The sequence below is a fragment of the Podarcis pityusensis genome (genome assembly GCF_964106645.2).
Source record: "Podarcis pityusensis genome assembly, chromosome: 5".
Lineage (NCBI taxonomy): Eukaryota > Metazoa > Chordata > Lepidosauria > Squamata > Lacertidae > Podarcis > Podarcis pityusensis.
The window spans coordinates 65,533,506-65,559,964 of NC_138032.1; the positions used below are offsets into that span (position 1 = coordinate 65,533,506).

A 26,459-nucleotide genomic window follows, 5' to 3' on the forward strand; every position below is an offset into this window, starting at 1 on the left:
TCACCGTTTCATCCTGAGTATTCCATTTCAGCAGCAAGTTATACATTCTTGACAAATTCTTAGTTTTGGGTTCTAACAGTTCTGTTTCTAATTTTGATTTTTCCACCTGGAAGCCAAATTTCTTATCCAAATTGTATGCCTCCATTATCTGATAATAATGAAGCCAGTCTCGCACTTTATTTTTTAGTTTTTCAAAACTCTGCAGTTTCAATCTATCTCCATCTTGTTCTAAAATTTCCCAATATTTCGGCCATTTGACCTCCATATTAAGCTTTTTCAGGGCTTTCACTTCCATCGGTGACAGCCACCTTGGAGTTTTATTTTCCAATAAGTCCTTATATCTTATCCAAACATTAAACAAAGCTTTCCTAACAATATGGTTTTTAAATGCTTTATGTGCTTTGACCTTATCATACCACAGATATGCATGCCATCCAAATACATTGTTAAAACCTTCTAGATCCAAAATGTCAATGTTTTCAAGAAGCAGCCATTCTTTCAACCAGCAAAAAGCTGCTGATTCATAATAAAGTTTAAAGTCTGGCAGGGCAAATCCACCTCTTTCCTTTGCATCTGTTAGTATTTTAAATTTTATTCTGGGCTTCTTGCCCTGCCAGACAAATCTAGAAATATCTCTCTGCCACCTCTTGAAACAGTCCATTTTGTCCACAATTTGCAATGTTTGAAACAAAAACAACATTCTAGGCAATACATTCATTTTTACCGCAGCAATACGGCCCAGCAGTGAAAGCTTCAAATTTGACCAAATTTCTAAATCTTTTTTCACTTCAGCCCAACATTTTTCATAGTTATCTTTAAATAAGTTCCCATTTTTTGCTGTCATATTAATCCCCAGGTATTTCACTTTCTTAACCACAGTCAGACCTGTCTCATTCTGAAACCTCTCTCTTTCAATCGGTGTTAAATTTTTCTCTAAAACCTTAGTTTTTAGCTTGTTCAATTTAAATCCTGCCACCTGACCAAATTCTTGAATCAATTGTAAAACCCTTTTGGTACTAGATTCTGGCTCCTGTAACGCGGATAGAAACTGTTTTTTTAGCCTGTTGGTATGACTGATTACACTGGGCAACAATTTTTTACTTTTTGAATGTTGTCTAGATTTCTACAACTGCTTTAGGGTATTTTTGCACTGCTGAATCAGGAAATGGCATCCGTTTCTCTCCATCAGGTCAGGTTTTTGTGCTATGTTGATTTGTAAAAAAAATCAGATCTTGTGACAAAATCAATTACATTTTTGTGGCATTATCAGCTGATTTTTGTCAACACATATTGTAGTGGGTCTAGGGGTTGCTTGTGCGTAAGCCGGTGCAAACACCTGGCTGGGTTGCCTGAGTGAACCTTTTCTGTCTGGACAGCCACTCACCCGTGGCTATCTCAATCGCTGGCAGAATCTGTCAGTGCGCTTTTCTTAAACTTCTTCCAGCAAAGAAGCTCTTTGACGCCTAGTCTCTAGAATTAGCTATGCTGATTCTCTCTGCGTGAAAGCCTTCTGCGCAAGGAGGGCGTAGGCAGCGGAGGACCTCTACTCTCCCCGCTGGTCCCCGGCAAGGAGTCATGGGACCGCCTCGCCGCTTCCCCCATCTGCCCCCCTTCTCCACTGGTGCTACGCTGATTCTCTTCCCCAGAAGATGGGCTGCCTCTCCCAATCCCGGGATGCTCTCCAGAATCCCTCTGGATTTTGCTCTCTCCCTCTGGCACTGATGGTAGTTGCCTGACACATATCATCCTAAATATGTTTTTAAGAGAAAAAAAATGTTTTTTCAACAACATATATTGATTACCTGATAGAAACATCGATTACTGTAAACTGAGTGGTGGGCATTGATAAAGGTAAGTACACGTAAATTGCATGTTGCTTCACCATTTTTCAAACTTCAGGGCTTGAACTTCCATTTCTTGGAACTCCTGGAATGCTCAGCGGCAGGGAGGTCTCTCTTCAGAGTCCAACAGTAGTCAGCCATCTTGACTGCGTCCCAGCAACCCTGATACCTGGTCTCCATCTCTTTCATGTCCTGATGGAATCTCTCCCCCTGCTCGTCACTCATTGAACCCAGGTTCTCAGGAAACCGGTCCATATGTGAAAATAGGTAGTGCATCTTGACACTCATGTTGCAGCCCAGGTTTCTGAAAGCAGTCAGCATGTTGTTGACAGGTTCTGCATAGTTTCTGGCCTTATTGTTGCCAAGAAAGTTCTTCACTACCAGAACAAATGCCTTCCACACTTCCAGTTCCACTTCGTTCATTGAGTTTCCGAACTCTGGATCTCTGATGAGCTGATGGATCTGAGGACCGTCAAAAATGCCAGCTTTCAACTTCTCCATGGTCAATCCTGGAAAAGCCTGGCACAAGTAAGTGAAGCAGTTACCATCCTTGTCCAGAGCCTTGGTGAACTGCTTGATTAAGCCGAGCTTGATGTGCAGTGGTGGGAAGAGTATTCTGTCTCTGTCCACCAGAGGGCGTTGATGACGTTCCTTTCTTTGCAAGGCACCAATTTCTCCCGCACAGGCCAGTCCTTTTTCGTGTAATGCTGAGCACAGTCCCTACTATCCCACATGCACAGAAAACATGGGTACTTGGTGAAGCCAGACTGTTGTCACAACAAAAAGTTCACCATCTTCAGGTCAACACAAATAAACCACTTATGCTGATCATAACTAATTTTCTCCAGCACATACTTCACCGCTTCATAGTTCTCCTTCAGTGTAGTCGAGTGAGCCAGGGGTATAGAGGCAAACTGGTTGCCGTCGTGTAGCAGAACACATTTCAGTGATCGCTTGCTGCTGTCAATGAACAGTCTCCAATCTTTGGGTTCATACTGTGGCACTCCAAGCTTGAGCAGAAGCTGCACAATATCTGCACAGTACACCAAGTCCTTCTCTTCTGAGAAAAAACCGAGGTACTCTTGATGCCTGTTGCGGAAGAAGCTGATGCGAGCATTGTCAGAGAGGAGGTTTTTTTCATTCAATCTGGATGCCAACAGTTCGGCAGAGTCATTTGACAAGCTGAGGTCGCGAACTAGATCATTCAACTCCTTTTGGGAAAATGGATGTGGAGCATCATCTTCAAGAACCACTTCTTCTTCTTCATGTCCGTCAATACTGGAGGCATCTTCGTCACTAATGTCAAGAAGTTCTCCGAAGATAGGCACTGGAATTTCATCACAGTGAGCTACAGGACGACGTGCTGATTGAAGATCAGGATACTTGAGGCTGCTCCAGTTCTTTCTGTTGATCCCAGTCACATCAACAGCGCAGAAGTAGCAGTCAGTGACATGGTTTGTCGGCTCCCTCCAAACCATGGGAATTTCAAAGTTCAGACTCCTCTTGCCATTGGTCCACCCACATAGAGTCTCGGTGCATGCCTTGCACACCATGTGTGGCGCCCAAGCTTTATCCTGGTCACCAAGTTTAATACCAAAATAAGCATGGTAAGCAACTTTATGCTTTGCCGCACCCATTTATGAAAGATTTTGAGGTTTTATGACTTCAAACTGATCTCTTTTCGACATAATCACCCAGAACTATCGGACCTGAATACTTCTTGTCATTAAAATAATAATCATTTCCAATCAAAACAATTATTCAACATGGCATTTTACCCCCACCAACTTCTTCTAAAATGCTCCACACAAGCGTGCATGTGAACAAAAACGTAAAAAAACGACATGTGGCCATAGCTCAAAAACTTGACCTGACTGATCAAAACCAATGTGATTTTTGGATTCAGCGCATCAGATTCATCCTAAATCAACTGAAAAAATGCAGACAACAAATTTATTGTTGACCAGTGTTATACTTCTATATCTCCTGCCCGAGGGTAGAAGATTAAAGAGGTGCTGGCCGGGGTGTGAATCGTCCCTGATAATTTTTCTCACTCTCCTAAGGCAACAATCCCTTGCGATGTCATCTAGCAGGCTCAGGGGACAGCCCATGATATCATGTGCTGTGTTCACCACCCTCTGTAAAGACTTTTTGTCCGTGGCTGTCAAGCCAACGTACCACATTGTGATACAATATGAGAGGACACTTTCTATTGTGGACCAGTAGTCGGAGAACATCAATTGTTGTTTAACATTGTTCTTTCACAAGACCCTGAGATAATTCCGATCTTAATCCTTTATCTTATCATAACAGTCACTGGTATGCAACTTTCAGTCATATTTAACAAATCCATATGTGTGTTAGCATGCAAAAGGAATTTTGTTCTTCCTGTTGTTTGCTCATCAATTGTTTTTCAATGCAGTCCCCCTCAGAGGTCCCCTTTTCATTCCACGATCTTGTCTTCCAGGACTCTGGGCTGTCTTCCAGCTTTCCTTTGTTTGATAACATTTAAAACATAGCAATCCTTCGAGTCTTTTAACAAACTGATGTTTTGCAAATCCAGATAAGGGTCTTCAGTAGGAGGCAGTGCCATAAGGGACATTTCACTGTTAGTAGTTGTTTGGTTCCTCTAAAATCCAAGCTTTGCTCCCCCCAGGCCCTAGGGGAAGCTTGCAAAGATCAAAGATTCACCTTCACTTTAATATTAATTCATATACAACAGAAATCCATGCAAGCAAATGTACGGTAATTTCTTGTGTGAAATATTCCCTGGTTGTAATCCATCGGTTGTTTTCACCCCCCCCCCCCTAGAGAGGCCCTTTCTTTTTCTATTGCACCATAATTTGTGTCATTTTATCATCCCAAGCCAAGAGTATATCTAATCATATTTTTGTACAAAGTCCCTTCATATCTTGCCAGTTCCAGTTAGACATCTCTATAGAGATCCGCGCCATAAATCTTCAAATTCTCAAGTTTTTGTACAGTTCCTCTTGCATTTCATTTAGTTAATTAAATCTTTCTTTGTGAGGCTTATCAAGTCATGAAGTAGCAAGTAGCAAGTATAGAAAAGAAACAGATGCTCACCTCATGTATACCGCGGCAAAACAACGAAAGCCCTTTCCAGATCAAACCTTAGCACTCAGTGACTGGTTTATTTAGCAGGTCCTTTTTGTCTCCTTCTTTCCAGAACACACCTGTTTCAAAGTCTGAATCGAAATATTTTTTAAGGAACAGGAATACTCCCGCTCATGGCTCTGGCAATTGAGTTTCCAATTCAAGCAATGTTAAGCACCCAGCGTCCCTGCCCCCGCATTCCATTGTAGCAAGCGGCAGATATCGGACAACCCGCAGGTGAGAAATCCCCCCTGCCCTGGGGGGGTCACCAGGGATAATTGTACCCATATTATCTTTGATAAATTGCACAAGTGGAGTCTGGTGCCATGGGAAAGCTGCCAAAGGACATGGCGATCGCACCGGAAGTCCGAAGCTCACACTCAGCTTTGAGATAAAGAAACGAAATGGATGGCAGGAAGACTAACTCTCTATAAAGATGCATAAGAAAAATATATATTAAAATTCTGGGTTTGCACAATGGCAACAACTTGAGCAATACTTACTTTTGTCAATTCTTGAGGAAGGTTTAGAAGTAAAGAAAAGGGTCCTTTCAAGCCTGCCAATGTGTCGGGAGGAGCCAAGCCCATGAAGAGTTTAACCTTTTGAGCAAGTTGTGGCATGCTTGAAAAGGCAATAAAACCTGGAAAAAAGAAAGAATTCTAAACATAGCACTTGCAACAAACAAACAAATAAGAGATATTAAAAAAAACCTGTGGCTCTCCAGGTGTTGCTGGACCTTGAGCCCATCAGCCATGCTTGATGGGAATGATGGGAGCTGCAGTCCAAATATCTGCAAGGTCAAAAGTTTCCCATCTCTCTTCTTTTGAAATGCCTGTCATTCAACAAATTCAGGGCAATTTTCTTTTGGGATGCTGGGTGTCCATCTGCCTAAGTTAGGCACTGGAGTTTTCAAGAGTATGTGTCAGATATCAGGTCTAAGCAGAATCCACTTATTTTATGCTTGCTGGTCTTTGCTCCCTCGCACCACAAATAGACATTCTTCATGACTGTGGAGCTGATGACAGCTGTATATGCTGCCCCAATTTGACTACTGAAGTCCTGATCCTGAAAAGACTTTCTCATAGAACATATGTGAGCTCTGCTCTCCCCCCCTTTTTAAACTGTGCTTTAACCTTTTCTTTTCTTTTCTTTTCTTTTCTTTTCTTTCTTTTCTTTTCTGAACTAGTCTTCCCAATAGTCATGAGACTTAACCACATCCCCAGTAGGTCCCTGATAATGCTGATAATGCAGGAAGGCGAGAAAATAAAAGCCATTTCATTCTCTTTCTTCTTAACTTACCCAACGTACCTCCCTGGGAATGGCCAATATAATACAAGTTTTTTTGCTTAGTTTTCTGCAGAATAAAGTTTATGGTTGCTGGAATATCATAAATTGCCATTTCATGAAAGCTGAAAGACAAACACAGAATATAGGTGAAATGTTGCTTGTCTGCAATTGCATACAATTATGGACACTAGTGTATAAATTCAAAAGATACAATACATCAGGTGTCAGGTATGATAACCTGTCATCTGGAGGATGACATAGTAAGTTTATTGTCCCATGGAAACAGTAAGGAAACAGAAAGTAGATACATATTTATTATTTCTTTAAATATTTATATCACACTTAAACTAGCCCAATAGGTTGTCAGATATGTACATTGTCCACATGTTAAAGGATAATTTTAAAGAATTGTATTAAATTATATGAAATCACACAACTGTGTTAATTTTAAATGATAATTCAGAAGTCCTTTTCTACAGTCTAAGAGGTGGACATCCTGGAATGTCTGGGCAAAAAGGTGTGTCTTCACATTATGTCTGGAGGAACTAACAAGTCAGTACAAGAGTGGGCCATCTATCAGGTAATCTAAATACCAAATTGTTCAGGGCCTTATATATTAGTAGTATTAGCCTAATATATTCTGACACTGGAGATGAACCACAAAATTGGACCACTTCCCTCCAAGGAGGAAGCAGTGAGTGAAGATCTACACCCGGGACAAGGTGGCAATAAATGTCCTCATTATGACCAAGTGGAGAATGAAGATCTACATCAGGAATGATGCACGGAATCACACTGATGATGCTTTACATATGGCAATAAAAAAAAAAAAAGATGATCCTTTACATATGGAAGAGGGAAGGGCATTCCACAGTGCAGGGGCAAGAACAGGAAATGCCTGTTTTGGAGTCAGTTCTCTGTGATATTCTGTAGAGTGTGCTGCCCTGATCAAAATTTCCCCAGATGGTCTACTCTGAGTGGCTTCCAGCAAAATATAAAAACATCATAAAACATCAATCATTAAAAACTTCCCAATACAGTGCTTCCTTCAGAGGTCTTCTAAATTTTATTAAAGCTTTTTCATGATAAAATAGATGAAACTGATCTAGATAAAAACAAAACCAGTCCTCTCTCAAAGGTAGCTCTTGACCCTTGTCTCACACAGAAAGTAGTGGACCCTCAGGTCTTACCTGGGAGCCTTTCTTTCTTCTCCCAGGTAAATTCGCAGGGAAACCAAAATGCTTGTTTATAAATTATTGTGTTACCAATTATTGTATTACCAATTATTGTATTACCAACTTTACTGTACATTTGTGAAATATGGACTATTTATAAACACCATCTCCAGCTCTTCAAAAGATTCCATCAACGGTGTCTCTGAAAAATTGTACACATCACTTAGGAAGACAGGTGAACTAATGTCAGTATTCTGGAAGAAGCAAAGATCACCAGGGTGGAAGCAATGATTCTTCAACATCAGCTTTGTTGGACTGGTCATCTTGTTCAGATGCCTGATTATCATCTTGCAAAGCAACTACTCTCGTCCAAACTTAAGAATGGAAAGTGAAATACTGGTGGACAACAAAAGAGGTTTAAAAATGATCTCAAGGCAAATCTAACAAAATGTAGTATAACGACTGATAGCTGGGAAACACTGGCCTGTGAGTGCTCCAATTGCAGAAAAGCCTTTATCAAAGGTGTCATGGACTTTGAAGAAGCACGAACTCATGGCAAAAAGGAGAAACAAACTAAGAGGAAGCCACTGTGATCAACTCCCACCCAGAAACCTATGTCCCCACTGTGGAAGGACATGTGGATCCAGAATTATGTTCAAACCATCTTGTCCCAGTGAGCAACCTGGCTGCCAAATTCTGCAGCAGCTGAAGCTTCCAAACCATCTTCAGAGGCAGCCCTACGTATTATGCGTTGAAGTAATCCAACCTATAGGTTCCCAGAGCATAAACAGAAGCTAGGCTATGCCTGTCCAGATTGGGGCACAGCTGGGGCACCTGGTGAAAAGCACTCTGTAGCACCATGGCCACCTGACTCTTAAGCAAGGGGTCAAAAGTACCCTAAGCTATGTACCCACTTCCTTCAGAATGGTATAATCACATCAAGGGCAGTCTAGGAAACCACTTTATTGACATCTCAGAGCCCAAGAAATTCAGTCTGCATGTAAAATTCAGTCATGAAATTTGTCATGTTGATGTTGGCTAAGAAAAGGAACCACAATCCACCATTGGCCATCTTTGGGAAGTCTTTCCAGGACTGAAGGACCCTAACACAACACAAGGAAAAAAGATATGTTGGTAGCAGTTGTACTTCAGAGACAGCAGTCATTATAATTGTCTCAACTATCCAAGCTACATGTTGTCTCTTTATACTGTACCTGAAATTCCAAAATTCTTCTTGGTCAGTTGACAGAGTCTTGTGTCTTCTAGACCAGCTGGTACCTCTATTATTTATTAGCCAAACATCATAGCCAGCATCTGCTAGAGCAAATCCTAGGCTATTGTTGGGAGGATTTACAATCCAGGTCCTACCTTCACTCAAAACACCATGTACCAGTATAACAACTGGCCTAGGACCTGGGGAAAAATAAGATAAAGGGCATTAGATAATATTGTAGACAATCTACCTTTTAGATAATTTCTGTTCACTTCATCAATATTGTGCGTTGTGATGATCTCCTCTAGTCCAGAATAGATACAATTATGTATATGAAAGAGATAATTACTTCTAACTAGGTGATGTGCTATGGGTGTCCCACCTTTGGGCACTATTTAATAATAGTTTGGCTGGCCCTATTGATATGCAGAATGAGGCAGTTGCTTCAGGTAGCAGAGGATTTTGAGTGGGAAGTTGGAAGAAAGAGCTTCATAATTACCATGTTACATGCCCTGTTGTTCTCAACCCTTATAAGGTAAAGGGTAAAGGGACCCCTGACCATTAGGTCCAGTCGTGGCCAACTCTGGGGTTGTGGCGCTCATCTCGCTTTATTGGCCGAGGAAGCCGGCATACAGCTTCCGGGTCATGTGACCAGCATGACTAAGCCGCTTCTGGTGAACCAGAGCAGCGCACGGAAACACCGTTTCCCTTCCCACCAGAACGGTACCTATTTATCTACTTGCACTTTGAGGTGATTTTGAACTGCTAGGTTGGCAGGAGCAGGGACCGAGCAACAGGAACTCACCCCATCACGGAGATTCAAACCGCCGACCTTCTGTTTGGCAAGTCCTAGGCTCTGTGGTTTAACCCACAGCACCACCCGTGTCCCACTTCCCAACCCTTATATCCTGATATAAATGAATGATGTTGTCCCTTGGCTCATCTGAATGGCTTCTGTACATGAAATGGATTGGAGAGGGCTGTTGGCCTTCACATCAAACAGCCAAATGTCTTGAGCAGGGCCTGGCTCCACGGCATAAATTAAACTTTTTGTCCATGCCACCACGTTGTGATTGGCTCAGAAAGCAACTTCTTCCAGCTCACATTTGCCCAATTGCAAAACGAAGTAGTTCACTTCATGTTTGGTTCAGAGTTAAATTCAAATTAACCTTGGCATCTTTTCTTAGCTTTCGGAAGGTTACAAGCTGCTGTGCTGACATTTAAAATGTAGGTAAGAAGACTAAGATCACATCAAAACACACACAGTGGGATGTGACTTATTGTCTTCAACCACTCTGAACCCAGAAACTATGGTAATTCTGAGCATTTATATGTACACATTTGTTTTCTCTGGGCTATATGGAATCCTGCCAGTACTTTTCCTTTAAAAAAACAAAACCCTATAAAGCCCAGTTACATTCCAAAATTACCTGTCTTCCCAGAACTGTGCATTCCATAAGGAATTCTGTTTGCTTGCAAGTAGTAGCCATCCTCTGTCAGGATTTCATGCTCTTCACTGGGGTATCCCCAATATTGGATTATTTCATTCTGCAAGAACAAAGAAATTCTCAGCAAATTGAGACCTTTATTCTAAATCTAGATGTGCTACATGGGATTTTAGTAACAATGGTGCTGAGGAGAAGAGAAAAAAGTCCTGGATCCTGCCTTCCTCCCCTTTTGGCTGTAATGAACAAAAGCAACCAGGAGGAGCTAGCAATACACCATGTATTAAGCATTAAACAGAACATGTCATTTGGCCTTGGGGTCAGCTAAATCCGTCCATTATAATCCATCAAGCCTCTTTGGGGTAACTTAAGGCAGGCCTGGAAATCCTTCTGTGAAAAGCAAATGCTTTGGAATATCAGGTAAAAGAAATTTGTACAAATTATTTTGTCCTAGCAATAGCCTGTTGTTTCCAAATGCATCCGAACAAGCAACTCACAATAGTCATAAATTCTTGGGGATTCAAGTGCCGTTTCCTTAGGAATTCTTCTGACTCTGTTGTCTGTTGGAATAAGAAGACCACTGCCCAAAACAGCCACATCACTGACCTCTGTAAAACAATATCTGTTGTTTCAAACGCCTTAGCAAAGATGGGAAGTGCCCTGGGCAGGTAGCGCAATTTTAGTTCGGGTGATGCTGTGCAGGGAAGAAATAATGTATCTCTTCTGAAAATATTAGTCACTGAGATGGATAGTTTATGAGGAAATACTGAAAAAAGATCTGTCCCATGTGGAAAAGTCATAACTATCTTGGAAATAAGGCTAAGCAGGCTCAATTCTAACCCACAATGAAACCATACACTGGTGGGAAAGAATAAGCAAGTACGGTATTCCAAAACATATGACATTTGTGTTTGTTATACCTGTTTTTAAATTTGCTTTAAAAAATATTTTTTGGGTTTTTTGGTTTTTAGATGTTTTTTACTGTTTTTTAATGTTTTAAGAATTTTCAAATATTGTATTTTCCTTATGGAGGAAGGGCAGACTACAAATGCAATTCAGAAAGTAAGGTATAAATAATTTTGTACACAATTATGCAATTTGTGATTCCCCCACAGCTGAATCAGTTCTGTGCCTGCAGACTTTGTGCAAGTAGCCTTAATTTCTACTGGATGATTGGGTTGTACTTTATGATAGTAATGTCTAACTTTGTTAAATGCTAGCTATTAAAATGTAAGACCAAGGTATGTCGCCAGAAAATAAATGAAAAAGATACAGGGAAGAAAAGATTTTTGCTTACCTTTTCCTGTTCAGCAATAGCAACCACATCTCTAATGCACACTGAAGAAGACTTAGTTTGTAATAAACTGAAGAGAATAAGATCACTTTCATCAGCTACTATATAATTATGCAAAACGTGTCTTTCTGGGTGCATTGTTAATTATGGAACAGATGCAGAGTAAGCAAAACAGTTATGAGAAAAGAATTATCACATACTATCATATGCCTTGTGGCAAGGCAAGGCAGTACGACGAAGAAGAAGAAGAAGAAGAAGAAGAAGAAGAAGAAGAATTTTTTAAAAAAATATTTATATCCCGCCCTCCCCAGCCGAAGCCGGGCTCAGAGCGGCTAACAACAGTAAAATGATACAACATTCTAAAATCATTTCATTATAAAATCAGTTCAAAGCATTGAAATGTACATTACACTTCCTTGCATATTTTAAAAAATATAACTCACCCAGAGATTTATGCTTATATTAAGTGATATATAAATTTTATGTCTACATGCCAGTGTCCGTGTTAAGTCTGGTTGTAGTATTATTGTGGGTTAGGAGTTGTTTAAGATTGGGTGGCTGTCTGTAGGCAATGAAAGGTCTTCCTCCCAGAGCTTGAGAAAGAGAACTGTCATTGTCCAGGAGAGGTTGTAGATCTCTGATGATGCGTTGTACTGTTTTAACTTGGGAGCTGTATGTGATGACTAGAGGTGTTCTGTTATTTTCTTTTTTGGGTCTGTCTTGCAGCAAGTTCTCTCCTACAGACAGCCACCCAATCTTAAACAACTCCTAACCCACAATAATACTACAACCAGACTTAACACGGACACTGGCACCAGAGCCTGCAATAAACCCAGATGCCAACTTTGCTGCCACGTACACCCGGACAACACCATTACTGGCCCCAACAACATCACACATACCATCTCGGGACTATTCAATTGCTCATCATCTAACATTGTGTATGGCATCAAATGCCAACAGTGTCCTTCAGCTCTCTATATTGGACAAACAGGCCAAACCTTACGCCAAAGAATAAATGGACATAAATCTGACATCAAGAATCACAAAACAGAGAAACCAGTAGGAGAACACTTCAATCTCCCAGGACATTCTATACAAGATCTCAAAGTAGCTGTTTTACTACAAAGGAATTTCAGAAATAGACTGGAAAGAGAAGCTGCTGAATTGCAACTCATTACCAAACTTAAAACCATGGAGAGACCTGGTTTGAACAAAGACATTGGATTCTTATCCCATTATACATGACTAAGCCATTTCTCACCTTCTCACCCCTTGCCTTTTCCTGTAAGACCTATTACAGTCGTTAAGAGTCGTCAGCAGGCTCATCTCAGCTATCTGCCAATCTCCCATTCCCACCACCCTTCTGAGTAATACCCCTCCCCACCTTCTCACTATATAGAAGGATCTGGCAACTTCTGTTTCAGTGTATCTGAAGAAGTGTGCTTGCACACGAAAGCTCATACCAAGAACTAACTTAGTTGGTCTTAAAGGTGCTACTGGAAGGATTTTTTTTATTTTGACTATGGCAGACCAACACGGCTACCTATCTGTAACTGGAACCATGGAAGGCACCACATTGAGCCGCATGAAATGGAAGTCCATCAACCTCACCAAGAAACTTGCACAGGTACAGACTGATATCTTCTTTCTTACTAAATGCAAGAACCTGGACATTATACCCAAGGGTCTTAGAATTAAGAACCCTCTACAATCCACGTATCCCACTGAATATGCAAGAAAACTATGCAACACTTTCTCTAAGAAGCTGCTCAAACATCTGATCAGCGTTCTCTACTCTAAACAGAAGCTAATAAAGGAGGAACTCCTTGTAGTAGACAACTCTATCAGGAACCACCAAGCTTGGCAAGAGTTCCAAAAGGAAAAACAAAACATTTACCACTCTCAACTGGAGCTACTGAAAAAACAGAAAAACAAGAAACTCTCTAACCTTTCCAACCTACAGGCTACTAATCAAAACAAGATCAACAATATTGTCAATCTCTCACAGCAAGCACTCAGCCCAGCCGAGGAATCAGTCCTTTCACGTGGACTGTCATTCTGCCCTGCCAAATCCCCACACATGATTCAGCTCTACGGGGACTTGGAAGCATTTTTCCGCCGTTTACGCCTGAAGGAGTATTTTCAACACACACAACAACAAGACAAATCAGAACAAACAACAACTTCACAACACAACACCTCTCAACCCACTGGAGAACAACAACCACCCTCCCAACAGAACACTGACCACCAACTACCTCCAAAAAAGTGTTACACAAAAAGGGACTCCACATGGACCCCTCCTGATGGACGCAATACCACACTGGACTTGTACATTGACTGCTTCCGCCACAGAATCCAAACAGATGTGACCAGAAAACACCATCGCTTACAACAAAATCTAAACCATGCTGAAAGGAGAGCCATAGATAATCTCAGAAACAACCCAGACATTATAATTAAAGAAGCAGACAAAGGTGGAGCTGTCGTCATCATGAACAAAACTGACTACATTCAGGAGGCTCACAGACAACTTTCCAATACCGCCTTTTACACAAAATTGGACTCAGACCCCACACAAGAATACAAGAAAGAACTGAACAAGATTGTTAAGGAGCTACCCCCACACATCCAAGAACAGATCCTCACCAACACACCAACAGAACCTCGACCAGGAACTTTCTATCTTCTACCTAAAATACACAAACCAGGAAATCCAGGACGCCCCATCATTTCAGGTATTGGCACTATTACAGTGGGTGTCTCCGGTTATATGGACTCTGTTCTGAAACCATATGCCATCAGTGCTCCCAGCTATGTACGTGACACCACAGATTTTCTGAGGAAAATACAATCTTTAAATAATCTTCCCAACAATACTATACTAGCTACTATGGATGTGGAATCTCTGTATACCAACATCCCACACAACGATGGTTTACAAGCTATAAGGAACACCATTTCAGATAAAACCACAGCGGACCTTGCCACCAAACTCTGCCAATTTGTCCTTACCCACAACAACTTCAAATTCGGTTATGACCTGTTCCTTCAGATCAGCGGCACAGCAATGGGCACCCGCATGGCCCCACAGTATGCCAACATCTTCATGGCAGATTTAGAACAACGTTTCCTAAACTCCTACCCACTCAAACCTCTCTTGTACCTGCGATACATTGACGATATTTTTATCATCTGGACACATGGTCAACAGACCCTGGACACCTTTCACCAGAAATTTAATGATTTTCACCCCACAATCAACCTTACAATGAATCAATCTATGCAAGAAATACATTTTTTGGACACTACTATAAAAATACAGGATGGGCGCATAGACACCACCTTATACCGTAAACCAACTGACCGACAAACATATCTACATGCCTCTAGCTACCATCCCAAACATACCAAACAGTCCATTGTATATAGCCAGGCACTACGTTACAGCCGCATCTGTTCCAATTCTACAGACAGAGACTCTCACCTAAGAGATCTACAGCAAACCTTTTCAGAACTAAAATACCCAGCAGATGAAGTTAGACAACAGATCAACAGAGCCAGACTTATACCCAGAGAGAACTTGCTGCAAGACAGACCCAAAAAAGAAAATAACAGAACACCTCTAGTCATCACATACAGCTCCCAAGTTAAAACAGTACAACGCATCATCAGAGATCTACAACCTCTCCTGGACAATGACAGTTCTCTTTCTCAAGCTCTGGGAGGAAGACCTTTCATTGCCTACAGACAGCCACCCAATCTTAAACAACTCCTAACCCACAATAATACTACAACCAGACTTAACACGGACACTGGCACCAGAGCCTGCAATAAACCCAGATGCCAACTTTGCTGCCACGTACACCCGGACAACACCATTACTGGCCCCAACAACATCACACATACCATCTCGGGACTATTCAATTGCTCATCATCTAACATTGTGTATGGCATCAAATGCCAACAGTGTCCTTCAGCTCTCTATATTGGACAAACAGGCCAAACCTTACGCCAAAGAATAAATGGACATAAATCTACATCAAGAATCACAAAACAGAGAAACCAGTAGGAGAACACTTCAATCTCCCAGGACATTCTATACAAGATCTCAAAGTAGCTGTTTTACTACAAAGGAATTTCAGAAATAGACTGGAAAGAGAAGCTGCTGAATTGCAACTCATTACCAAACTTAAAACCATGGAGAGACCTGGTTTGAACAAAGACATTGGATTCTTATCCCATTATACATGACTAAGCCATTTCTCACCTTCTCACCCCTTGCCTTTTCCTGTAAGACCTATTACAGTCGTTAAGAGTCGTCAGCAGGCTCATCTCAGCTATCTGCCAATCTCCCATTCCCACCACCCTTCTGAGTAATACCCCTCCCCACCTTCTCACTATATAGAAGGATCTGGCAACTTCTGTTTCAGTGTATCTGAAGAAGTGTGCTTGCACACGAAAGCTCATACCAAGAACTAACTTAGTTGGTCTTAAAGGTGCTACTGGAAGGATTTTTTTTATTTTGACTATGGCAGACCAACACGGCTACCTATCTGTTACTTTTCTTTGTTTGGCAAAGTTTCCTTTGTTAGGTAGAAGTTTCCCCAGCAGTGAGATATTCCCCTTAAGAGCAACCTCACCCCTCCTTTTCAGAGGGCCGCTGGTGTGGGCCTGGAATCTTATTGATTTCCTTTTCTCTTAATTTGGCTGCAGCTTCTGAGCATCTCCTTGTAAGCAGTTATTTTCAATTCTGTTTGATTACTTGGCATTGCTTTGCGCCTATATTTGCCTATCATTTAAAAGGGGCAACTTTTTATTGTAGGCAATTATCTTCTAATTCTGTCTGACTGCAGTTGGGGTTGCTTTGTGTATGGGATTGTTCCTTGGAGCGAGGTGCTAATATGTAGCTGAGCGCTGCTGCTTGAACACTTGCTGGGTTGTGATTTAATAAATATAAATAAATACAAGCGGTGCAGTTAAGTGACGTATAGCTTGTTCATTTTGTCAGCAGTTACGCGGAGCAATTGATAATAGTAATTCCTACTCATAGCTATAAATCCATTGGCTATTAATTGAGATACCATCGATTAATAATTAATTCATCAACCGTGCTCCGAACTTTATTGATGCACAATAATTGTATACTAACATTTAATTACAGTCAAGTTATTAATTGATTGGCGATATTAATACTAATTTAAAATAACAACAACAATAATAAAATAAAATAAATTTAATAAATAAATAAATAATAATAATAAATAATAATTATAATTATAAATAATAATAAAAATAATAAAATAATAATAACAATTAAAATTAATAATATTAAAAATATAAATAAATAAATAAATAAATGAAAATTAAATTTAAAATAAAATAAAATAATTAGTTACGAAATAAATAGTAGGCACATTTTACTAGTGCACAGAGCAGCTCATGGCGCCCAAGAGGAAGCGCACGGGTGCAGTACCAGCACACACTGCAGCTGGCAACTGTAGTAATAATAAACCCAAACCCATTCCGCATTTCCTCAATGCCTTCAGATCATTCATTGTTGACTATGAACAGCGCTTTCTCTTAGCTATTCTTTAGTTCTATTTGCCTTGCGTTTCTTACTTCCTTGTTTCGCAAACCAGTGGCCAGCCTTTAAACTACCCAGGTGCAGGCCCAAGCCCTCAGACAGGAACGGCGGCTGTGCAAACTAGGTCTCAGGCTTGCTCGGTGACGACTGACTTTCAGAACCGCATCGGGGTGCCTGCGTGGAGGCTGCCGGCCCGTATTAATAACCCAGTTGCTTCCAGTTCTTCTATTTCTTTGCAGAATAAGCAGCCCAGGGTCCAGCTTCCAGAATCAGGCACCTCATCAGCCGGTGATGATGAGTCAGAATGGCTTACGCCCTTTCTAGGGAGGCCGCCGCTATTAGCATCTGGCAGTTAGCCCGTATGTCGAGAAGAAGCCATCAGAGGTGTATCGCACTGGAAAGCTGGACCTTAGAAAGGATTTAAAACATAAGGTGTGCTGGTAATTCAATAAAGGGCAATGCCAAAGGCAGTCTTGTAAGTACCCGCACTTAGTGTGAGAGATGTGCAGGGGCTCACCCAGCCACAGTGTGTTACAAAGGGAAGCGGCCCTTTCGGGGAGGTCGGGGCTTCCACCACTCTAGTTCCAGACGAGCCCCCACAGCAGGGAACCATCGATAAAGTCCTTCTGGGTCTAGCATTTTCTCCAATTCAGCTTTCTCCTCTCCTCAACCTCTTGTCTATCCATCCGGACGGAAGTGCAGCATCCTATCTTTGGAAGGGTTTCTCAGAGGGTTTCAGAATCCCAGTAGTTGGCTCCTTAACCGCGAAGGACTCTCTTAATCAGAAGTCAGTAAGGAAAAGGATGCTCACCTCGCCCCATGGGTAGCTAGCCCCACCCCTGGGTGCACACCATGTGTGCCACTCCAGGTGCCAGAGCAGCTAGCTCCGCCTCTGGAGTCACACTATGGCATACAGCTAATTGGGATGAACCCAACAGGGCCGCCACTTAGCCCCTGCTTGGTCTCCAGGACAGAGGCACCCCTTCCCAGACCCACCCACCTTTTGAGATTATTAGGCAACCAAATGTATCATTCCATAACACCTCAGACAGGAATTATTTTTTCCTGGGTAACCTGCCTTTTTCTCCCAGATCAACTACAAGAGCAAGACCACAGCTTTAACAAAATGACAGCCCAAACAGGAAGACACATGGAAGCAATGGTACTGCTTTGAAGTGTTCCAGATCCATTTCCTGTTCTCCCAATGAGCAGGGCAGCTGTGGGCAAAATTGCAAAGAAGTACAATAATGATTTAGTCCTTAGTCCTAGAATCTAGTAAGCCTTTAAGCCCAACAGTCAGAATCGCATAATTTCAGTGCTTTAACCATATTAGGGAACATGTATAGATAGTAAACAAATTGCTAGTTTTGTGAGAAATAACACTTCACTGAAATGGATAACGCTTTGGCCAAGAGCTCACCTTTGGCAATCTTCTGGTACATGTTGCATATGTAGCAGTTCTTTCTAGCTAGAGTGAAACTGAAACCTGACATTTACAGTATCAGATAGAATGTTCTGGAATGTCCTGGCTGTGTCTGGAATGTCCTGGCTGTGTCTGTAGTACAACAGTTTTGGAAATCTGTAGGAGGGCATCCCACCAATCTCTTGTCATACTAACAATCTTGTTATCAACTAACAATCAAAAGTGCTAAAATTTTAGCTACATTGGCAACAGGATGTTGGCTAGAAGCAACTGGTTTTCTGAAGCTAAAACTTACAATTTTGTTCTAGAAGTTACTTGATCACAATATAGAACTATTTGTTTATTCCTTATGAATTTTACACATGATGAAAACGTATACTCAAGCAGATATTTTTATAATCACTGTACTATACTATGATACAGTGCATAATGAACATCCACATTCAGTTAGTCTGTGTGCCATCCCCCTTCAGATTCAGCACAGAGAGCACGAAGTGACTCAGAAACAAATCAGAAGTTTAAAAGTCATGATACAAAATGAGTCTTGGGGCCTGTGTGCATACCTAACCTTAAAAAATAAAATAAAATAAAATAACAAACAAACAAACCGCACCACAGGGTAAGACTCCCAAAATCGGTTAAGTCAGACCTTGAGATCTGGATCACGTTTCTGGAATGCTACAATGGAGTCTCCTTATGGCAGGAAATCCTCAACCTGTCCTCAGATTTCCAGGTTCACTGATGCCGCTGGGTCCTTGGGCTTCAGTTTATTCTTTAGGGGACGCTGGTGTGCTCAACAATGGCCAGCAGAGTAGCAAGGCGAGGCTATCATGCGGGGTCTCACTTTTCTGGAGTTTTTTCCCCTTAGTTGTGGCTGTTCACATTTGGACTGAGGAGTTCCAGAATCGCCGGGCGTGCTTCTGAACTGATAACCAGGCAGTGGTCAACATACTGGCTAAGCAGTCATCACGTTCCGAGAGGGTGTCGCGCCTACTCCGATCATTCGTCCTCCGGTGTCTCGCTTCCAAGCATAGCTCCCACTGCCAGAACCCGTTCCGGAGCACCTGTGGAACCTTGGAGACGTGAAGTGATTAAGGGAGTATTAGCATCTGTCGCACCCTCTACGCTTAGATCATATAAGAAGGTCTGGTGTGATTTCATGGGGTTCAGGTCCAAAGTATCCTCCCTTTCCACTAATGTTACACCCTCCACAGAAAACGTTCTGCAATACTTAACACACCTTCATGGCCTAGGTTGAGCCTCGAAAACTTTGAGGATACACATAGCCGCTATCACATTCTTTAGTAGACCCATGTTTTTCCACCGATTTGTGCTGTGACTTCATGGTCTTCAGGGCAATTGAAGGTTGGAGTTGACTGCAGCCTCCAAGTAACAAAGGCCGCAAGCCTATTTCTTACGAGCTGCTGTCCCAAATCCGTATGAAACTTAGGTCAATTTGCTGGTCCAAGTTCGAGGCCCAGGTGTTCTCTGCGGCATACGTTATAGCCTCCTTTAGGTTGGGCCCCCCAAACTTTAAAGATACACGTAGCCGCCATCAGCTTCTTTTGTAAAGCCATGTTTTCCTCCGACCCGTGCAGTGACTTCCTGATCCGCAGAGCTATTGAAGGTTGGGGTAAGCTGCAACCTGCTAGAGCCGAGGGCCATAAGCCAATTACTTACAGGCTGCTCTCTCAAATACGCATAAAGCTTAAGTCGATCTGTTGGACCGAGTTTGAGGCCCGCCTCTTTTCCGCAGCATATGCTAAGCCAATTTCTTACGGGCTGCTCTCAGATATGCACAAAGCTTAGGTCAATCTGCTGGACCAAGTTTGAGGCCCGCCTTTTTTCCGCTGTATATGCGATCGCCTTTTTTGGCACCTTGAGGGTCGGTGAAGTAGTAGCCGAGGTTAACGCAACTGGGTCAACGCGCGGCCTCCTCACGGAGGACGTGCAGTTGTCCGAAGCTAGCATGACGGTGCGGATACGTCAATCCAAAACGGATCAGGTAGGTAGGGGTTCCCTCGTAAAACTTACAGCTTCAGCCCATGCCCGGTCAAGGACACTAGATGGTACCTTTACCTCAGACTGCTCGGTCCTGGCCCGCTCCTGGTTCACGAGGATGGGTCACCTTTGTTGAGACACCAATTCACAAGGGTACTCCGTAAAGCTATTGATGCCTGTGGTTTATCTTCCCAGGATTATGCTGCACACTCATTCAGGATTAGCACCACCACAACAGCGGCGCGCTTGGGTCTGCCGGCGGATAGGATTAAAGAAATGGGCCGGTGGAAATCCGATGCTTATAAAGGTTACATTCGCTAGTATGCGCTCCGCTGCATTACCTCTACTTACCCGTCTTTCTCTTTCCTTTATTCTCAGCCGTTCTCAGAAAAAGTGTTTGGATTTGCGGCCATAGTACTGTCCATTGGGCCCGTGTCGGCTAGCTGCGGCCTCACCCCTAATTTTGGGTTGCCACCTGGAGTGCGAGTTTCCTGGTTTTCGAGAAGAGCTTGAGAAGAGCTTGTGCCATTGCTGAGGGAGAAAGTCGCCATGTTTGGCCCTCCCAACATCCTTATCCTTCAATTAGGGGAAAATGACCTTGTTAACAGAAGAGGTGCGGACTTGTCGTGGAACATAAAAAGAGATTTGGATGAGATTGCTGCCTTGTGTCCCGGAACAACGGTGTTCTGGTCCTCCTTCCTGAAGAGAATTGTGTGGCGCGGTGCGCAGAACTGTATGGCCATTGAAAAATCCAGGAAACTCTTAAATCATGCAATAGCCCGTTGGGTGCACTTTATGAATGGCCGAGTCATTTCTCACGACCATATCCGGATTGGCGATCAGGCCTTGTACCGGAATGATGGGGTTCATCTTTCAGAACAAGGGAATGACATTTGGTTAAACAGCATCAGCAGCAGCATCAGGGATTGGTTACAGCTGTGAGGGTATTGGCGGCGAGCCTTTTGGGCTCGGGTGGCGGTTAGGCATTGGAATAATGTGTTGTGGTGTGTCGAAGGGCTAGGTGTGGCCATCGCCTGCGCCTTCAATTTTGGGTATTCCGTTAAAGGAATCCGGCGGTCGTGTATTCTGTCCGATGCCTGCGTGGCGGGAGGCCATGGCACGACCCTCGGTGACATCAGGGGAGAGCTTATAGTTGGATTAGCATCAACAGGCTCCACCTACTGGTGAATAAACCCCCCTGTTTTAGACTCACCCCTCTCTGAGGGGGTGGAGTCAGCTGACGTAATCCAATGCCTAAGCCAATACCTTTTCACTTGCTGTAATCAATAAAGTTGTGGCCTTTTCTTGCCCATTAACCTTATCTCACGTGTCCTTGTGTTTTCATTCCACTACTAGGGGATCGGGTCCTCGAACCACAACATAAAATTAAGCTAGAGATAAAGAATCACACTAACCTGTGGAAAGCCCTCCAATCAGATGTCAAGGAAATAAACAACTATCTAGCTATTAGAAAACATCTAAAGGCAACTCACTGTCCACATTATTCACTGGGGAACTGCACTGCAACCTTTTAAGAAGTGTGAATTTCAAATGATGGCTGCGATTGTTTTCATATACTGTTTTGGGAAGTGCAATGTGTATCAAGTCACATTTAAACATGAACTAAATTGAAGTGCTACCCCATATTTGGGGGAGGGACATAATGACAATGTTGGTAGGGAAGGATATTCAGTAAGAGAGATGTTTCCATAGGAAACTACATTTCAGTACATGAATATCAAAGCTAGGCTGTGACAGTCTCTAAGGCCAAATTCTCACCATTTCCATGGCTATTGTCCTTTGAGATAAGGGAACATATTGTTCTTTCGAAGCAGTATTACTCACTGCATGAAGTGAGATTTTCCCACACTATACTTGACATAAGGAACTACTTTGTCTGGTCAAAGGCAAAAGCAAGGCCAGTCCTTCATTACGTTAGCTTCGCTGTGTGTTCCTGGGCTTGATTCAACCTTCGTATCGCTCCGTAAACTGTCCAGACTTACTAGAATGCTTGGCATGCAGAAGATGATAAAACACACTTTAACTTGGTCCACATGAGGCTGGATTGCAGGAAAGAACTGAAAGCAATACAGACAGAAATGAAAGAGCCGGCTTCACCGACTCTGATCTCTGAGAACCACAGATAACATCTAGGCTGTGGCTGAAAGATGAGGCCTTTGCAGAGAGAAATATGCTCTTTGCAATGCAAGGTCAATTAATTATACTATCAGTTGTGTCTGCGGAGGTAATAATAATAATAATAATAATAATAATAATAATAATAATAATAAACTCAGATAATTGATCATAAATACAAGTCATACAGACCCAATGCAGTGTCTACACAGTCACTGTATAGGGTTCCCATATTCCCAAAAGTGAACATCCAGACAAAGTTATTGGCCTTCTTGGGGATTTATAAAGCATTTTATTTTTTTAAATTGCCCTAGTTGCCATACAGCTGGGTTTTCCCAGACATTTTGCCAATTCAGTGAAAATCCACCTGGACTCCATTTTGACAGTCCGATTCCCGGATGTATCGAGAAAACTCGGACATATGGATGCATATATGCAGTTAGTGATGTTAATATGACTTTTTTGTACTTCTGCATAAGATGGAATATAACAGGGAATAGTTTCTTCAGAGCATCGAGACTCCATAAAAATCTGAATGCTGACACTCATGAATATACTTGTGGAAAACTTAATCGGAGATTTGAGGAAGGAGCAGCACCATGTCCTTTATGTTTTGTATGCTATCCTGCACACCATACCACAAAGTGGTTGGCATAACCATATCTTCAGTTTTATATAATGGAGGAGTGGTCTCTTGATGAGAAGACTGGAATGATAAAAAATGGGTTTCCTCTACCAGTCTTAAATTTTTACATGTTTTCTTAGCCTTCTGATGGTTCATATTTGTCACAACTGCTTCTATATTTCTGCTTCCTTAAACAAAATAAAAGTTTTGAAACTATATATATATATATATATATATAATGATATTTATTGTGAATTTTTTTTAAATTACACAAAAGAAAGAAACAAGACCAAAAAAAAAGAAAAAGAAAAAGTAAATCCATCATTCTCCAATTCTCCACTTTCAATACCTTCTTTCCTTGACCTCCTCCTCCTCCCTTTTCCTGTATCCTGATTTATAATAATCACAGCAAATCCTTTCCATAATTCATAATATTCTGTCCTCACATTACCTTAATCTATTTTCATCTTATCTTATATATTAAAAAGTTTAGAACTTAAATCTTAATTTTTACCAACTTCTCTCTCTTTTTTTTAAATATTTATTCAAATTTTAAGATTACAGAAAAAGAAAAAAGTAAAAAAAAGAAAAACAAATCACATACATCCTACAAGAAAAACACACAATACAAAGAAAAATACACAAGACAGAAAATCACAGTAAAAAATAACAACAGAAAAATTCAACTTAAACCATTAAAACCGTTTTCCCATTTACTTATTTCCGTGACTTCCTCTCACTTCTCTGCTTTGTATTCTAATTCAAATCGCATCTCCAGCAAATCCTTCTAACCTTCTTTTCATTTGCTTATTTTAACATTCAAAAATATTTAATTCTCCTCTATCTTTTATTTTACACTTCATATTTACTTATTCCATTATACTCTGTCTGCCAATACGGTCTAATATTCTTCTCCAACCTTTTCTAACATTCTTTTATATTACAGTATTTCTGGACTTCCGGGTTGGCGCCATCGCCGAATGGCGGACTCCCTCCGAGCTCCGGAGGGAGCCTGCTCGGCAGGGGCTGGGTCCTACCGCACCGGCGATGCGGGGACCCTTAAAAACCACGGCCACGGGGGCCGTGGACATGGAGACTCGGCTGGCACCGCTAGCGCCCTCCCGACTCGTGAAGGAGCCTTTTTAAAGGCTACGGACCGGGTGCCGGGGAGAAGCGTGGTGCTTTGAGTCCTCTGCTATCCCTGCCGAGCGAAGCCGCATGCCATCCGGCGGAGAGCGCTGACTTCTTCTATTGATCATTCGGACTTCTTAACAACAACCCGTGAGTAATTTGGAAACCGGGTTCAAAAGGAGAAAAAAAGAATTTTTTTTTTTCGGATTGGACACGAGCGGGGGGGATCCAAAAAGGAAGTCAGTCCCCCTCCCTACTGTAAACCTTCCAAAACAAGGATGGGGAAACCAAGGTCCAAAAAGATTCGTATTGCTGATAAAAACTAAGAATTCCACGATGGGGAACTACAAGAACTGTGCTGGAGGAAGAATTGAGGGAGAAGGGAAACGTAACCCCCCCCCCCTGGGAACCGGGGTGATTGAAGAGAGAGCCTGGTGAAAAGAGTCGGAGATTTTGACAGCTGTCAAAGTAGCTGTCAAAGTCGGAAAGCAGAGAGGATTTTATTATGAGAACTTTGCTGGTTAAATTTGTTACAATTTGCTATAACCCGTTAAAACTTGGATACAAAATGGCGAAAACATGGATAACAATCGGACTTTTGGACTAGAGAAAACAAAGTTACAACAATCCCCCTAGAGGAATTTCGGGACATTACAAAGATGGTCGTAAGCGGAAAAATACCATTGGAATTTTACAGGACTGGTTATCTTCTGGGAAAGCTGCAAAACGGAAATAATATTTTGTCTACAGGGTGTTCAGCTAAAGGAGACAATAGAATTTTCTATTGAAGAAAGGAAGGGACTGAACGCAAGTTTTTGTTCCTGAATAACAATAATCCCTGTAGAGTCACTAAACTTTTGAATTAGAACGTTTCAGCAGCGGAACAAGAGGAAATTGGACTACAACTTGGAAAGAACAATGGGGGGAGTTTTATTAAAGATTTGAAGTTAAATGTTTTAAAAAATAATTATAAAAAGAAAAAGCCAGCAAGGAGTTGGGGGAAATAGGTGATTTATGGACTTTAAGAATTCCAGGCAGATAACATGGCTTGGTGGTCAGGGGGAAATTAAACCGGGGACAGGGGGGGGGAGAACCAAAATCCAAAGGCTTGTCAACTTTTTTTTTTTTTTTTGAATTGGTTCTTTCTCATCTATTATACTTTTTATTTCTTATTTCTTATATTTCTATTGTGTGGGGTGTCTTTATCATTAAAAAAAGGGAAATTGTGGAATGAAAATGGGGTGGGCTCTGGGGAGAGAACTTTTGTCTTTTATTAGGGGTATTGATGAGGAGTGTATAAATTTTACATTCGAATAATGGTCTAAACAAATTAAGTTTCAATTAGAACTGAGAGCTTGTGGAGCCAACAATATGAAAGGGGAATATGGTAGGGGTGGGGGAAGGGGGGAGTCCCGGAAAGTGGATGTATGAAAATAAGGCTTTGAATGTACTTTAATCTTTACTTTCTGTATTTTTGAAAATCTTAATAAATATCATTAAAAAAAAAAAAAAAGTATTTCTGAAGATATGTTTTAAATTTTTTCCAATCTTCTTCCATCGACCCTTCTTCTTGATCTCGAATTCTGCCGGTCATCTCAGCCAGTTCCATATAGTCTATCACTTTTCTCTGCCATTCTTCTCGGGTAGGCAATTCTTGTGTCTTCCAGTATTTCCCAATGAGTATTCTTGCTGCTGCTGTCGCATACATAAAAAAAATCCTGTCTTCCCTTCGCACCAATTGACCAACCATGCCCAAGAGGAAGGCCTCTGGTTTCTTCAAGAAAGTATATTTCAATACCTTTTTTAATTCATTATATATCATTTCCCAGAAGGCCTTGATCTTTGGGCACGTCCACCAAAGGTGGAAGAAAGTACCTTCATTTTCTTTACATTTCCTTTTTTTTTTTTTATAAATATTTTATTAGATTTTCTTATACAAAGTCAATAGTGTAATACAAAAAAGAGAAAATAAAGAAAGAAAAGAAAAAGGAATATAAAAAGAACCAACTTTCCAAACCATTTTTGCCAATCTAATCGGACTTCCCCACATCTTCCAGACCCTGCGTTCTTTACAATAAAAACATCAGCAATTTGTTACCTTGTTTCATACCTTACTGTATCTTTCAGATATTATGTTTCTAAGTTCAAAATGCTATTTCCCAAATACTTATACCTTAAAATAAA

General features: G+C 41.5%; 1 protein-coding gene across 1 annotated transcript in view; it reads right to left on the reverse strand.

Annotated features, from left to right (window-relative positions):
• Positions 1–26,459, reverse strand: part of LOC308476752 (lipase member M-like) — a 43,802-nt gene that overhangs the window by 6,571 nt on the left and 10,772 nt on the right. The window contains exons 2-6 of the mRNA XM_081004606.1: positions 10,573–10,681; positions 10,061–10,178; positions 8,632–8,830; positions 6,255–6,364; positions 5,459–5,595 (exon numbers count right to left, since the gene is read on the reverse strand). Of these exons, the coding sequence (XP_080860732.1) occupies positions 5,459–5,595; positions 6,255–6,364; positions 8,632–8,830; positions 10,061–10,178; positions 10,573–10,681 (673 nt within the window). The remainder of the gene's footprint in view (positions 1–5,458; positions 5,596–6,254; positions 6,365–8,631; positions 8,831–10,060; positions 10,179–10,572; positions 10,682–26,459) is intronic.